The sequence below is a fragment of the Sander vitreus genome, chromosome 17, assembly GCF_031162955.1.
Source record: "Sander vitreus isolate 19-12246 chromosome 17, sanVit1, whole genome shotgun sequence".
Lineage (NCBI taxonomy): Eukaryota > Metazoa > Chordata > Actinopteri > Perciformes > Percidae > Sander > Sander vitreus.
Window position 1 is genome coordinate 17811993 of NC_135871.1, and position 15671 is coordinate 17827663.

The 15671-nt window shown below is 38.8% G+C and overlaps 2 protein-coding genes across 3 annotated transcripts in view; one reads left to right on the forward strand and one right to left on the reverse strand.

Annotated features, from left to right (window-relative positions):
• Positions 1 to 177: 177 nt before the first annotated feature.
• On the forward strand, positions 178 to 8280 carry ppifa (peptidylprolyl isomerase Fa). The gene is made up of 6 exons (XM_078272744.1): positions 178 to 400; positions 544 to 574; positions 700 to 788; positions 861 to 957; positions 3724 to 3799; positions 3893 to 8280. The coding sequence occupies exons 1-6, from the start codon at positions 257 to 259 to the stop codon at positions 4026 to 4028; spliced, it is 573 nt and encodes a 190-aa protein (XP_078128870.1). The 5' UTR covers positions 178 to 256; the 3' UTR covers positions 4029 to 8280.
• The window catches only part of zcchc24 (zinc finger, CCHC domain containing 24), a 36856-nt gene continuing 26696 nt past the window's right edge, over positions 5512 to 15671 (reverse strand). Inside the window, exons 3-5 of one of the 2 annotated variants that reach the window (XM_078272743.1) lie at positions 14636 to 14800; positions 11154 to 11229; positions 5512 to 9812 (exon numbers count right to left, since the gene is read on the reverse strand). In XM_078272743.1, coding sequence (XP_078128869.1) covers positions 9811 to 9812; positions 11154 to 11229; positions 14636 to 14800 — 243 coding nt within the window. In that variant the 3' untranslated portion in view covers positions 5512 to 9810. Of the gene's footprint in view, positions 11230 to 14635; positions 14801 to 15671 lie in introns of both variants that reach the window. The other variant, XM_078272742.1, reaches the window with a different exon arrangement.

A 15671-nucleotide genomic window follows, 5' to 3' on the forward strand; every position in this document is an offset into this window, starting at 1 on the left:
ACCCCAGCATACAATTTTGGTCAAGGTGGACCTTGTAACCGTATGAGTTTTTTGGTCAACCTAAATAAAGAGGTGTTTACTTCCGGAAACCCCCACTTGATGTCGCTGTTTGTCCTGTCCGTGGACACTCCTGACCGTAGAAATAAAATGGTCTATTTCTGTGGTCCTGACAGTCAGTCAGTACGCGTGACGTCACATGTAAACACCACCAGCGCCCATTGCCTGCAGGTCCTCGACACCTTTCAGCCGAGCAGCGATGTTACAACTAAAGAACCGCATGCGATACAGCACGCCGGGCGTCGCCGCCGCGAAGCTGTTTTCCTCCGTTCCAGCTAAGAACCCCGTGGTGTATTTGGACATCGAGGCCGACAATGAGCCTCTTGGAAGAATAACTATTGAGGTAGCTAGCTAGCAGCTAGCGTTAGCCTCTCCCGAAGACCAGCAACTCACCATTCACAACACTCAAATACATGTACAGATAAGGGCATTTCTCTGTGTAAACATTGCGCCATAAATTTGAATGTGATTTGTATTATCTTGCAGTTGAATGCAGATGTAGTGCCAAAGACTGCAGGTATGTTTAAATATATTTCTATAAACCTGCTGAATATAAAGAGTTAACGTGTGTTTAATTCACCATTAAAATGCTTTAACTCTCCTTGACTTGTTATAATGCTAAACAGACAACTAATTTCTCAGCAAACTTCAGAGCACTGTGCACTGGGGAACTTGGCTTTGGATTCAAGGGATCTGTGTTTCACAGGGTCATACCTGAGTTCATGTGTCAGGTAAGATACAGTGAAGATGCCGCTGCACATATTAAGTGTTTGCTCTGTTGTCTACTGTGTTTTCTGTTACAGGGGGGAGATTTCACCCACCACAGCGGCACAGGAGGGAAATCTATATACGGGAAAACATTTAAAGATGAAAACTTCAAATTAAAACACACTGGTCCAGGTAGGCTACATCTCCACATCTTTGAGTACAGATTTACTATACTAATACCACTTTATCTCTGTTTAGAGGACAAAACAAACAATCATTTATCTTATTCTTTATTTTATAAAGGACAACACACATTAATCAACATTTCTGTAAATGTGCCAGTGTTAGCCAGCTGGCTTATTTTCAACTGTAGTCCTTTGGCCAGATTTGTAACACACGTTATAATGCTCGCCTAGCTGCTAGCATGGCACTCCCTCATGAATGCTCTGCAACTGACAAGCTAGCTGTACTGACTGCGCATGTGCGACTCCCAGCAAAGATGGTACAGAAGTGAGATGCCTCACTCTGTAGCTAAAACAGAGAGCTCAACACACAGGGTGAAAAGAGGAGCTGCAGCAATGTTCAGTTCAACAAAAAGATGGTGTTTTCTGAAAATTAAACCACATAAACCTATTCTGGTACAACCTCTAAATACAATTATGAACCTGAAAATGAGCATAATATGAGCACTTTAAGAGGCAGAATTGGTTAGTTGTCTGGATAGTGTATCTGTGTCTGGGAGGCTCTTATAATGCTGCAACAACTACTTTAGCATTCTCTGATTCCAGTATCTGAAATGTGGGGATTTTGAACAGTCTCACTATTTTCTGACATTTTGAAAATAAATAAAACTAAAGTCAGTAAAAACAAAACAAATTAAATCAACAAATTACTGTGGCTCTTTTATATTGTGATATACAGGTACTGGTCATATAATTAGAATATCATGAAAAAGTTGATTTATTTCAGTAATTCCATTCAAGAAGTGAAATTTGTATATTATATTCATTTATCACACACAGAGTGATATATTTCAAATGTTCATTTCTTTTAATTGTGATGATTATAACTGACAACTAATGAAAATCCCAAATTCAGTATCTCAGAAAATTAGAATATTACTTAAGACCAATACAAAAAAGGATTTTTAGAAATGTTGGCCAACTGAAAAGCATGAACATGAAAAGTATGAGCATGTACAGCACTCAATACTTAGTTGGGGCTCCTTTTGCCTGAATTACTGCAGCAATGCGGCGTGGCATGGAGTCGATCACTTTGTGGCACTGCTCAGGTGTTATGAGAGCCCAGGTTGCTCGGATAGTGGCCTTCAGCTCTTCTGCATTGTAGGGTCTGGCACGTCGCATCATCCTCTTCACAATACCCCATAGATTTTCTATAGGGTTAAGGTCAGGCAAGTTTGCTGGCCAATTAAGAACAGGGATACCATGGTCCTTAAACCAGGTACTGGTAGCTTTGGCACTGTGTGCAGGTGCCAAGTCCTGTTGGAAAATTAAATCTGCATATCCATAAAGTTGGTCAGCAGCAGGAAGCATGAAGTGCTCTAAAACTTCCTGGTAGATGGCTGCATTGACCCTGGACCTCAGAAAACACAGTGGACCAACACCAGCAGATGACACGGCACCCCAAACCATCACTGACTGTGGAAACTTTACACTGGACTTCAAGCAACATGGATTCTGTGCCTCTCCTCTCTTCCTCCAGACTCTGGGACCATAATTTCCAAAGGAAATGCTAAATTTACTTTCATCAGAGTACATAACTTTGGACCACTCATCAGCAGTCCAGTCCTTTTTGTCTTTAGCCCAGGCGAGACGCTTCTGACGCTGTGTCTTGTTCAAGAGTGGCTCGACACAAGGAATGCGACAGCTGAAACCCATGTCTTGCATACGTCTGTGCGTGGTGGTTCTTGAAGCACTGACTCCAGCTGCAGTCCACTCTTTGTGAATCTCCCCCACATTTTTGAATGTGTTTTGTTTCACAATCCTCTCCAGGGTACGGTTAACCCTATTGCTTGTACACTTTTTTTCTACCACATCTTTTCTTTCCCTTCGCCTCTCTATTAATGTGCTTGGACACAGAGCTCTGTGAACAGCCAGCCTCTTTAGCAATGACCTTTTGTGTCTTTCCCTCCTTGTGCAAGGCGTCAATGGTCGTCTTTTGGACAGCTGTCAAATCAGCAGTCTTCCCCATGATTGTGTAGCCTACAGAACTAGACTGAGAGACCATTTAAAGACCTTTGCAGGTGTTTTGAGTTAATTAGCTGATTAGAGTGTGGCACCAGGTGTCTTCAATATTGAACCTTGTCACAATATTCTAATTTTCTGAGATACTGAATTTGGGGTTTTCATTAGTTGTCAGTTATAATCCTCAAAATTAAAAGAAATAAACACTTGAAATATATCAGTCTGTGTGGAATGAATATATACATTATACAAGTTTCACTTTTTGAATGGAACTACTGAAATAAATCAACTTTTTCATGATATTCTAATTATATGACCAGCACCTGTATATGTCACTTCCCTGGCCTCCTGACAGTATAATTTAAATCTTTGAATATAGCTGTCTCTCCACTAGATGGCAGTGCCTAATTTCATGCACCACTATAACCAGTAGCTATATGGATTTTTCAATCCCCAGGTGAATGACCTACTTTTTAGTGAATCAACATGCACTTATCAAAATAACTCCTTTTTTGAATAAACTTAATCCACATGCTGATTACTTGATGCTTTATTTTAAAGTGTGGCATTATCACAGTTTCAGAAAAGAGAAACAGGCCTTCACCTAAACACAGTTAGACACAGACTTGTGTCATGTTTCTCTTTTGCTCCACTTAGGCCTAAATGGTATTGAGTCAGTGGTAAAAGGAGGTCAAGCTCTTGTTGACTGCATCACGTTTAATTGATTTACTTGTTGGCTTCTTGATCTCTGCAGGAACACTTTCAATGGCAAATTCAGGGCCAAACACTAACGGCTCCCAGTTCTTCATCTGTACGACCAAAACTGAATGGTAAATACTTTGCAGAACTTTTAAATCAGTCATCTCAGCAGCTCTGCCACACTTACCAGTTGCTGACGTCCCTTTTTGTATCTCTTTTGACAGGCTTGATGGTAAACACGTGGTGTTCGGGCAGGTCAAGGAAGGTATGGATGTGGTCAGCAAGATGGAATCCTTTGGTTTACATGACGGCGGTGTGATTAAGAAAATTGTTGTCACTGACTGTGGGGAGATCAAATAACGACTAAGATCACACATGGACTTCTGTTGGATGACTCAGCATGCAACCGTTGGGTATTTACTTTATATTTCGTTCTGTGGTGTTCATGACACTTTCAAGGAGGAACTGTCACAGGCGATTCTGCTATTTTACTGTTGATTATGATGTCAGAAGATATCTTGCTTTTCTGAGGTTGAACTTGAACCATTTTTATACATGCACTAAGGCATTTGCTATGTTAAATGCTGTTATTGCGCAATTTGCTATTTACTGCCAAATAAAATGACCGTTTTAAGATATTACTAGCTCTGGTCTCAGTACAGGACATTTGCACCCATGTGCCACCCACCATGCTGGTTTTAAAGCTTCCTGGAAATGATCCAGCAGTTTTTTTTTTAGACACCGGCTCCAGTGCGAAGGACTTCCTGTCCACCAGAGCAGGATGTGACATCATGTGACATCCACCTACAATGGAGCTGAAATATCACATGAATGCATTTGACAGATGATAGAACTGCGGCAGACTATAGCCCCATTGGACACGGTGCATACAGATGATTTAATCTGCTGGAACAGTGAAAGACCCTGAAAATGTATTTAGGTTATATGTGGGCTGCTCTTCCTTCACTGCTTCTTTATTTGAAACACAGAGGGTCTGGGAGAAAAGGAGGCCAGGACATGTCTGAAAGCCAGAGACTGGGTGGTGCTGCTTATCGAGCTAATACTTTATGAAAGTAAATAATGAAGCGACATGAAAAAGCAGCCATGCCCCTAAATGAAACCATATGCGCACTGACCTTCCACCGTTTGTTTGAATTCTCAGATTACATTGTTGCTATAGAGACTTCTCAGCTCTCACTCTGTATGAGGAAGAGATGTTGTAACAAACTTGATATAATTTGGGTCCCCACCCTCTGGTTTAGTTTTAGTTATTTGGAATGCATGTCCAATATTGTGCATGGAAACTTGGCTCGAAAGACAGCGGTGCCGTGGCCAACGTTAAGTACACATGCAACACAATGACATCTTGACAACTGGTACAAGCTGGTTCTTCTGCTGTAAATGTCTCCAATATCACACAGCACCCATGTCAGCTGGTGTCCTTTTTTGTGTTTTGTTTTTCCTGTCCGCAGTTTGACTCAAAGTGTAATGTAAAGTCAAGTCAAGTCCTGTCAGCTCGGTGTGTCTGTTATCTTTCAGCACTTTCACCGAAAGTGAAAAACACTTTTTTTTGCGTTACACAACCACCATGAATAATCCATTAAAAACCACTTCATCATAATCTATACGCTCAGTATTGCGTAAGTCTTGGAGCTTGCGCTTAAAGACACACTGTAATGATGAAAACATATACTCTGTAATAACTATTCTACAGACAGGAGCTCTCAGAAGACCCTTTGTGTTGCTTTTGGCTGAAATCAAAATCCAGAGTGATCACCTCCCAGTTACTGGCTACAATAATTCAGTGGAGGACCTAAACAAATGAAACCACACAATCAAGCACTCCTAATTCAATATGACTTTATTTCATAAAACTCTCGACAGCACTAAAGCACTAAAATGTTTTCCCAACTAACAAATAAGGCACATTTTGGAATGCCGTTTCACGGACATGAAAAACAGACCTGTGGTCTACTCTCAAACCATGACTGTCCTTGTTTCCCAAAATCATTGTCTTCCCTACCTCACGCCTGTGTTTTGTCCAATTCAAATATTACATTATTGCAATATTGCAATACAAACATCTCAAGTGATACAGACAACAAAGAATACAAACATAACTTTCCAAATTGACCACATAAGTGTTAACACATTACATTCAGTAAATATGTATTATTCGTAGAGGTTACACTAGCGGTAAATGAAATACTCGAAGACTAATAATCAGAAGTTGCTGATAATGTTAAAAACAATATGTACTGTAGCAAACTACTGTAAGGTATTTAAATAAGTATATATTGCACAACATAATATTTCATTCAAAACCAAACATGCACATGCAAACTCTAATATAGTTCTTTGTCACACACGCTTTCATGACAAAAAGTATACACTCCCTAAACTACTAATAACACTGTAACATTTTATAATAGTTTCTTGTCATTGCTGCTTTAAGCAAACTATATCTCACAGTTTAACGTGCTTATACAGTGGTGAGTATCTGTCACTAATTAAGGAAAAAAAAAAGATTTCTGCATGTTAACACAATATATATCTTCATATTATTGTTTACAAAATGAATACATGCGACTGTATGGATGTAAATGGCAGCTCACAATTAGTTACATAAGCAACTGAATAACATGGTGGGTTATTCAACACTGATAACATCAAAACAAAACACAAAAATACAATGGCTTATAATTGAGAAAGGGTATTAATTATGTACCAGCTTTTTTTAATAATACTCTATGTAGACATCAATATTTCCTTCTTAGTGTAACTTTGTTGCATATTCTATACAAAAAGTGTTGTAAAAAATCTTTCCATAAATATTTCTGCAGGATAACCCCTCAGATTATTGTAAAACATAAAGAAAAAAAACTCCCAGCTTTGTTTATTTCTCTGCAATAGGCCCTTCTTCACACAAAAAGCTTAAATATTGCATAACACTTTAAAAGAGCTACTATCCTTGATAATATTGGCCTTCAAATATATACATAAAACAGTCTATCTTTGTCAGGGAAATAACTCTTGAGTTTTTGCAGATTGCTTTACAATTTTCAACATCTATAAAGTGTTCCAAAATACACATCTCATTCATAGAAAACAACAAATTTGAACTGAAAAGGTACTAGAAAAGTCAAGTATATGCAATTCAAGACATTATGTCTAAAAGCAGAGATTTCTTTTTTTCTTCTTCAAATGTATTGTATCAACTGCTTCCATTGGCTCTTGATTTGCCATTTAAAATGGCCTCCTCACAAAATGTATCTGGGTGGAATCAAACTCCAACAGGATTTCTCAATATTCTGCCAGAACTAGGGGAATCACAATAACTTTATTTGTTTATGAGGTTAGTTCCTAAGGCATCATTGGTATATATTCCTCTCACTACAGCCACATGGTATAATGTGGACAATAAGGTTCAGATGGAAAGACCTGTTAGGTTAGTGTAATCGCACAGAGCAAAAGAAAGACAATGGTAACAATAAGAAAATCGGATTGTTCCCAACTGAAAGGAAAAAGAAAAAGTATTTTACTTGTGGTAATATAGTTGCGCAAATATCTTTTTTTTTAAAGGGGCACTCCACCAGTTTTACTCATGAAGTTCAGTTTACTCGTCACAGGGCAGACTGATCTCATGAAGTGGCGTATGTATGGCACGCCAATTCGTTTGCAATTATTGGTGTGTTATCAAGACGCATACTCGTTTTTTAGCGTTTATCAACGCCATTTGGCCTCCGTTGACTTACATTACCTTGCGATTGCGTGTAAATTGACGCCGTAGCAAGTAGTATGAAAGGGCGAAAATCCGCATACAGAGGTTGGTCCAGGGTGGCGGATGGGTAAAACATAGGACTTTCACCTAGGAGACCGGGAATCACGTCCCGTGTGTGACTTCATGTCCCGTGTGTGATGTTTCCTGTCCACATTTGTTGTTTTCCTAAACCCAACCGTAGCCTCGCGATAACACGCCACGTAGCTTTAGAAAGTGCCACGTGGCGTGTATGTTTACGCTGTGACGTTGCAGACTGCCGACCGCTGTATAGAGCCTAGACATACACGCGGATAGCTCAAAATGCGTACAGATAACACGCCACTTGGCTTTAGGAAAGTGGCGTGTATGTTTACGCAAAGTCATGATATCACGTTGCACAGGGAGTACTACTCAAACTGTGAAAACAGTTGTATAATGTCTTCTGTAGGTCTGGAGGTGCTTTGTCAAGTCTATAATAGCGGTTATGTCAGCTTAGGTTTGAAGACACAGTTTTAACAAAAAGTCTGCTTTACAACCTGGGGGTGTGGAGTTTGAAAGACATGGGCATTTACCAGGCAGGGGAAAACTACTGAAAGATGCTTTTTAGTTGCATTATGTGAAAGGTAGGACCCAGCGTTTTGGAGCATGAGCCATCTGAGTCTCTGCTGCATTGATTCGACTATTCTTGTGTCTCTTGCAAGCCTCCCGACTTTGTGGAACTGCACTACTAAATTGGAGTGCCCCTTTAACTTTACAGATGGTATTTTATCTAAATTTCCCAAAACTGTAAGGTACCATAATCAGCCACTGCAAACTCTCCCACTAAGGCGAGTTAACCATGTATATTTTTTTTACAAAACCCACAGTCCCTTGGATAAACATAACTACAATAGATTAAAAAACAAAGAGTGAGGTCCACAGTTTCATGTGCGACTCCTTTCTGTTGTGAGGATCGACTAAGAAATAACATCTTTGTGGATATTCCATGACAACAGACCACAGTAGGATTGTTATTGCCAGCTGGAAATGCTGTTTCAGCCCGTGCCTTCAGCCCAGCAAACTGTGTTTATGCAAACACCCACCATGCCAGTTCAAACTAATAGAGGAACTGTATTAATGTTGTCCTTTGTCACATCTTGAACCTGCATTAAACTTACTATGCATCACAGTTACCACATGCACGTATACTGCTCCATCTCTGAGCCCCACGTCTTTTCCCAATTTCAAATTGCCTCCTAATCCTGATACTTCAGAACGATTTAAATGTTTTTAAGGCACATACAGTATGTTACAGTATAACATATAGTTAACCAGACGTTATAAGGCTAGAAATACAGTACATATAAAACAGTTCACAATTCCTATAACAAGTTTCCTCAAAAGCCAGATTTCTAAAGTCAAAACTACATTAATTTCCTGTAATGTAAACAGGATGGGTGTACTTCTTTTATTTTAAAGACATTGGTTTGTAATAGTAGGCACTTATATTCATAAAAAAAAATATACGTGTGAACTCAATTCATCATCACTTTCAATATATCCTTGAATCTTCTGCATCAGCACATTACAAACCAGCCCTTCTATATTAAATCTCATTGTTTCTCTCAACTGACCTGAAAATCTGTGCAGTTCTCCAAAACTTCACCTCCCTCTAGACACTCTTCACACTGCAATCAGCTGCTGGACATAGTTTTTAAGGGCACAAGCTTTTGGAAACGCTTTATTGACCACTAAGGCTGCCAGGCATCCGCTGGCACTTAAATGTGAACTTAAATGTCTTTCTAAATCTCTTTAAAAACATCTCATTTGTACTTTACTACTTTGCGGTTAAAAATCGAATCAGGCTTTACGTGTGAACAGTTTAACCTCTAAAATAATATTTCATAATTCTAATCAAACACTGGCGAGAAACTATGTGGATGGCAAGATTATTATTACTAAAACTAGTGTTGTTTTCCTACAGCTCCTTCTCAGTTGACCTTGTGATTTGAAATTAACACAACTTATCTAACATCTATATGAATGTTAATGAAATCTTATCTATTAGCGATGCACTAAATCTAGACGAGGAGCGACTGAATCTACAGTAGTTTCTAAAGACACGTGGAAGCAGTTACACAATAATGTGATATACAAACATACCAAAAAAAACATTTCGTTATGTCCCAGTCAAAATTAAAATTGCACACTTGACAACAAGAAAATAAATAGGCCAAATGTAAGCTAGGGATGTAAGGCACATTGTCCCTCAGTTAATTCACAGTTAATAAGATGTGCTGTTCATCAAAAGGCCTCGTATACATTATACCATCATGAGAGGCCCGGGTTAAATGTTCGTCACATTACCACACACTTCACTTGGCAGGGAAATGGAAGGCAGATCTCTGTAAACACAAAGCCAACAAACCCCAAGGTGAGGTAATCTATTGAGACCATTACTGTCAGTGACACCATTGAAAAACATGCTAATTCATTAATTCACGATTAACTGTTGTTAAACATCGAGTTGGATCAATGGGGTTATGTGGGTTCTGATATATGAGGCACAAAAAAAAAATGATTTTGGCAAGTTTTTGCTTTTTTGATGAAGAGCACTGAGAAATTGATCCTAAGTTACATGTTCCTCTCATTTCTGGATGTAATCTCCAATACTGTCATTGGAAGAAAAAAAGCATAATGACTAAAAATCTATGTTCCACGTGTGGTTTAGATCAAGGACAGAAAAGATTAAGGCTACTGCCTATATTTGAGGCTTCTGAGAGAAGGAGGGGAAGACATGAGGAGGAAAGGACGCCATGTTGTGTACAGGTTAGGGATAGGGATGCACTGATCCAACTTTTTCAGCCCTGATATCTGGGCTTTGAGTATCAGCCGATACCGACCAGTGTGTAATTTATAAGCTGTATGCCTTACTGTGTAAAAGTGACTGGCAGAATTCTTTTGTGTCAGGCAACATCAGGCTTGACTTAAACATTATGGAAAACCATTTCATCCAATATTTAAAAAAAATGCATAATTAAATAAATATGCCTATGGAATATATAAATAATTATGAAATAAAAGTCCCCTGAAATAAAGAAAAGTAGTCCTTTGGAAAAAAGTTATTTTTTATATACATATAATAAAACCGTATTTATTTATTCATTGAGCTATGTTGACTCATTTATATATTTACATTTATTTATTTTCTTATGTATTTATTTCAGGATTTATTTGATAGCCATATTTTTATATTTATTTCATAGCCATATTTCCTTATTTATGTATTTAATATTAACTTAAATGGCGTTCCATAAAACATTGCTTTTCTAACTTGGTAAAGCAAAATGTAACAGATACAGTTACTGTTTTTAATTGATTTGTTTTTTTTAAATAAATCGTGCAACTTGGTAAAAAATCTATAACGTTGACAGCAATTACAATTCAAGTGTAAACCTTTTGAATGCAGTAACATATTGGTCAAAACTGGTATATAAACATAGAATTGAATTGAAAAGATTGGCGCAATTTTCACCGATACCCAGTCAACTATTTGAGTCAGTATCTAATATCAGTATCGGATCGGTGCATCCCTACGCAGGGATTAGGGAAACCTGGATGTGAAAGGAGAAAGTTAACAGCCTTGATGGAGGATGAGCAATAGAACTTGGGACACAAACATTGCACTCTGACTCTGAATAAAGATGATTATTGCACACGGCGGCAGTAGTAGCCCAGGACTTTACATTTCTCGCACAGGTGTTGCGGGTGCTCCTTGCTCTGGTCAGAAACATCCAGGCCATCCGGCTTCTCTAAAGGGCGCTGAGGATACAAACAGAGAACCAATAATGAGTCATATAAAACACTGAAGAAAGCAAACCAAGCAGCACACACATAAACCTCTGAGTTATGCAACCAGTTTCTTTGGCACCAGATTTAACTCAGCTATACGTCTTACTACTTTGGCCTCCAACATTATGCCCATATTCTTCACACACAGATCAGACATGGACTAAACACAATTAGTTGCAGAGATATGCCAACACTTCATCAGCTCTGGAAACTTGCAGCACACTTTAATAACCTAGTATTAAAGAAAAGGATCCAGTATGCGTTTGATCATGATGACCTGTATGGAATATCCGCAAACTGCTACAGCAATGGCTTTCTTGAAATCATTATTGAGGACGAAGGGAATCTATCTGGGCCAGCATGTTTCGAGGTTTTTTTTAACAATCTGTTTTGACATTTTTATTTGTAATCTATTGTTCTTTTTACGTATGAGAGTCTGCCACGAAGTGTTGAGATTTTACTATCAGCGCATCAAAGACATAATGTCCTTGAGGAAAACCTGGTAAATCTGATGGATATTAACCCCTCAGCGGTTAGTAGGAACTGCAAAGGTTCAAGCCCCTGTGCTGGAGGCTTCTTCCCTGTTGAAGTGTCCTTGAGCAAGAAACTCAAGCTCAACCGAGTCAGCTCTGTAGCTGAAGCTGCAGTCTGAGCTCTTTCCATTTGGAGAAAGTTAAAAGAGAGTGTTCCCCTACAGTGATCAATAACGTACAACTTTATTTGGTATATGTGTTTGGCACAGAAGCAGGGATCACATGAAATCATGTCTTTCATTTGTTTGAATCAAGGGCATAGTTTTGGTTTCAGGGCTGTTGGGGAAACAATGTAGTTTAAGGTTCTTCAACCAGACATAAAAAAGCAACATTTATCCGTGCATCTTCATGAATTAGGCTGTACTTGAGGCTTAGTGACTACTCTCAGTTTAAGCTAGTAAACTACTGTAATTGGCAACCTATCGGCTAACACGCTAGCAAGCCAGGAACATGCTAGCACTAGTCAGTCAAAATAGCTCTCAGAGCTCCTTTCTATTTTCTTTATTTTTTCCCCTAAGGAAATTTGTTCTCAATATTGCACATCATTTAATTCAATAAACAGTAATTGAAGAGGGCAGACCTAGCAAGCTTGCTAATTGTCATTTAACTAGCTTAAACTGTCAGTGATCATGTTTGTTAGCTTAACCGCTAAAAGGGCAATTCATTGAAAATCTTCTTTTTCGGAGTTTATATTCCGACAGAGTAGGGTTAAAAAGTAAGTGGGATTTGTCCCCATTATACCCAATGGAAATATTACCCTTGTTTTAAAATGCACTGGATGTCCAAGAAATATATTTCCCACCTAAGAGGGAAAATATTTAATGCATGTGGATGGGATTGGAATACATATTCAGGTTATTTATGGGAATCCACAGGGTGGAAGGGGGCCGTGCTGAGAGGCTGAACTCTTTGATACTCGAGGACACAGAGGTTAGTGGTCCATTTCAAACGCTGACAGAGGGGAAGTATGTTAAGTGGGTGACATTGCAAATGCAGGGAATTTGCTTGCTTGTGTGTAGCTTTGCCACAAGACACAGAGGCAGAGTTTGGTTTTCTCACCAGTGAACTCCACAATGGAAAAAAGGTTTTGAATGCAGTCTTCCACCCATGCTTTTTGTTAATATTGTGGGTTAAGATCTCATTCTGATGAAGATGCAAATGAATAAACACAATATTTGGAATAAATTATGCATTAACTTTCCACTGGGAATGTTGCGACTTCTTGCCAGACATGGGTAGATTTGTCGAGCAGCGTTGCTTTTCTGCTTCACTTTTATGTAAGCGTTATCAGAGTGGAGCATGGGCAGCCGTGGTATTCAGAGAACGAGCAGGGCCTCAAGCACTAATCCTAACTTTATTTCAGGAAGTGGAATGGGAAGAATGTGGAAAAGCATAAATATAAAAAGATACAGAGTTGAGGATAAATGTATCTCTAGCTGAAGAAAACAAGAGAGTGGATTCTTTCTCAGGTGATCCATCTCTTTAGTCAACAGGCTGTGAGGAGCATTCGAGGTTAAGCCGAACAGACAGCTCACCAGCACATGAATTCCCTCGGAGTATTTGCTGTTCGGAAAAACACTCCACAGCATCTTGGTTAACATGATTTCACTTTTTGGTATTATTAAATGTGAGAGGAATTTCTGCAGCTGTAAGCCTCAATAACCTTAGAGTTAGTTTTTGTCTGTGAGACATTATTAAAGAAATATTTGTTTTAAGATTTGATGACATTCAGTAAATAATTCCAAACTTTTATCAGTCAGGAAATAGTTAATTTTGGGCTGGTTTATTACCAAGAGGCAAGAGCAATTTTTAGTGGTATGATTTTTATTATATTTAATGAGGCCATCTGGAATATCCTCAAGACAATATGCAGCCACGCAAACCAGTCTGGACTCTGTTAACTTTGGTTGAGACGATTCAGTCTACCACTTAAACAAAGTGTATGAGTAATTGTTTTGATAGGGCTGTCAAAATAACGCGTTAATTTCGATTAATTAATCTGAGATAAAAATAACGCAGATTAATCCATTCCATATTGACGTTTGACCCGGAGCCATTCTAGCCACAATTGGACTGTAAAATGAAGGAGGGAGACGAGAATGTTCTGCCTGGATTATTAATTGGAACATTTACTTGTAAAAATCTTCTTCCTGCCAACCCTGGCTACCGAAATCTGGTGCCACTGATATGCCTGCGCTTCTCTCTGATTCTCTGAAACACAAACATCGCTGCACATGACGCTAGTTAACACTATACTCGACAGCAGCTAACGTTAGCCTACCGCTAGCTAGTAGCTGGATTAAACACGGTTAAAATGCTGACAGCTAACGCTAAACGGTGTAAAGTTTGACTGTGTTTTACTGTAGAGGATTCAACACCGGGATGTAACAATCTGCAGCTGCCGTCGGAGAAACAACACAGACGGTGTGTTCAATGAAACTGGTAAACTACAGCTTCGTGGTGCATTTGAAGTTATTGTAAATGTCCATTTCCCACCCGATGGTTCAACAGCAATTTACTACTGAAATTAGTTATTGTTATTGTTATACATTATTATTAAATCATTTAATTTTGACCATATGGCCTTAGCAATAAACAAGCCGTTCTTTAATGTCACCAACTGTTGTTTAGTACCCTTTTTTTTTTCTTTTCTTTTTTTACTTTCTTAAAACGTATCGGTTCAGGCACCGTTAATTATGTATGCGATTAATTTCGATTAATTAATCACAGAGTATGTAATTAATTAGATTACTTTTTTAATCGATTGACAGCCCTAATTTTTGACTGTTTAGACATTACTGCAAATGCTTGGAGAGTGAATGTCATACTGTAGGTGGAAGTACCTGTTTGTGTGGATAGACGTTGATGTGGCATTTGATACATTCTTGTCCCATGTTGGCCCAGGAGTTGCCACTCATCCACTTCCTCTTACATTTGGGGCACTTATACTCTCCGAAGCATCTCTTCTTCCCCTGGTAGGGTGTCAGTCCTTCACCTTTGGGTCTGGCCTGTAAAGAACAAAGTAAAGTAAATAAAATGTATGGACAGGTGGGGAAATAATTTCATTTAATATTCTTGACCAGAAAAATAAAACGTTTGTGCAGAAAGTGTTTATTTTTCTTCATTCAATGCTGTGACGAAGTGGGGCGGGTACCGATTGGTTCGGTTTAGGCATGAAGAGTGAGATTGCTTAAGGTTAGGGCAAGAATATCAGGGTAGGCCAATCAGAGGCGAGTAGGGGAGTAGAACGGGACATGCCTTCACCATACCAGGAAAAAAAAATTACCAACGGGACTTCAGGGTGAATTCAGGTGCACCTTGTAAACTGAGAAACTCAAACTGTTGTTGTGAAGTACCCTTCTGCCATCTTTTTTCAATTCTCTATATTGAGCAACAAAATGTACAAACAACAAGGCAAGTGGAAACAGCATCAAAATCCTTCTGTGCCATCTAGTGGTTCTTCTTTTTGTTGTTTAACAGCAATTTTTAACAAAAAATATGGTGGCACTGGTTATATCACAGTTGAGACCATGTAGCCTAGTAGTTTTCAAAGTGGGGTCTGAGAGCCACCAGGGGTCCTTGAGGGGGATCCAGAGGGTCCCCAGTAAAAAGGGGAATAATTAGTTTTCACTATAATTCCATCCATGAGTAGCGCAATGACAGAATGTATGACTATTTTGGTCATGGGTTTCATACACTTGATGTGAAAAGGTTTGGGAACCACTGATGTAGCCTATCTTTTAAAGAAGAATTTGAAACATGAATGTTGTGAGGGCATAAAACCTATGATCTGTTGATCTTTACAAATCAAGACTTCATAGTCTGGATTCGGAGAATCGGGACAACCCTACTGTTAACAGTTAATTATAGTATATTGTT

Bases quoted from the DNA above. Each gene is read 5' to 3' on its own strand.
- ppifa (XM_078272744.1), top strand. From the start codon at position 257: ATGTTACAACTAAAGAACCGCATGCGATACAGCACGCCGGGCGTCGCC. The intron at 401-543 runs GTAGCTAGCTAG...ATTATCTTGCAG, and splicing joins TTGGAAGAATAACTATTGAG to TTGAATGCAGATGTAGTGCC. The intron at 3,800-3,892 runs GTAAATACTTTG...CTCTTTTGACAG, and splicing joins TGTACGACCAAAACTGAATG to GCTTGATGGTAAACACGTGG.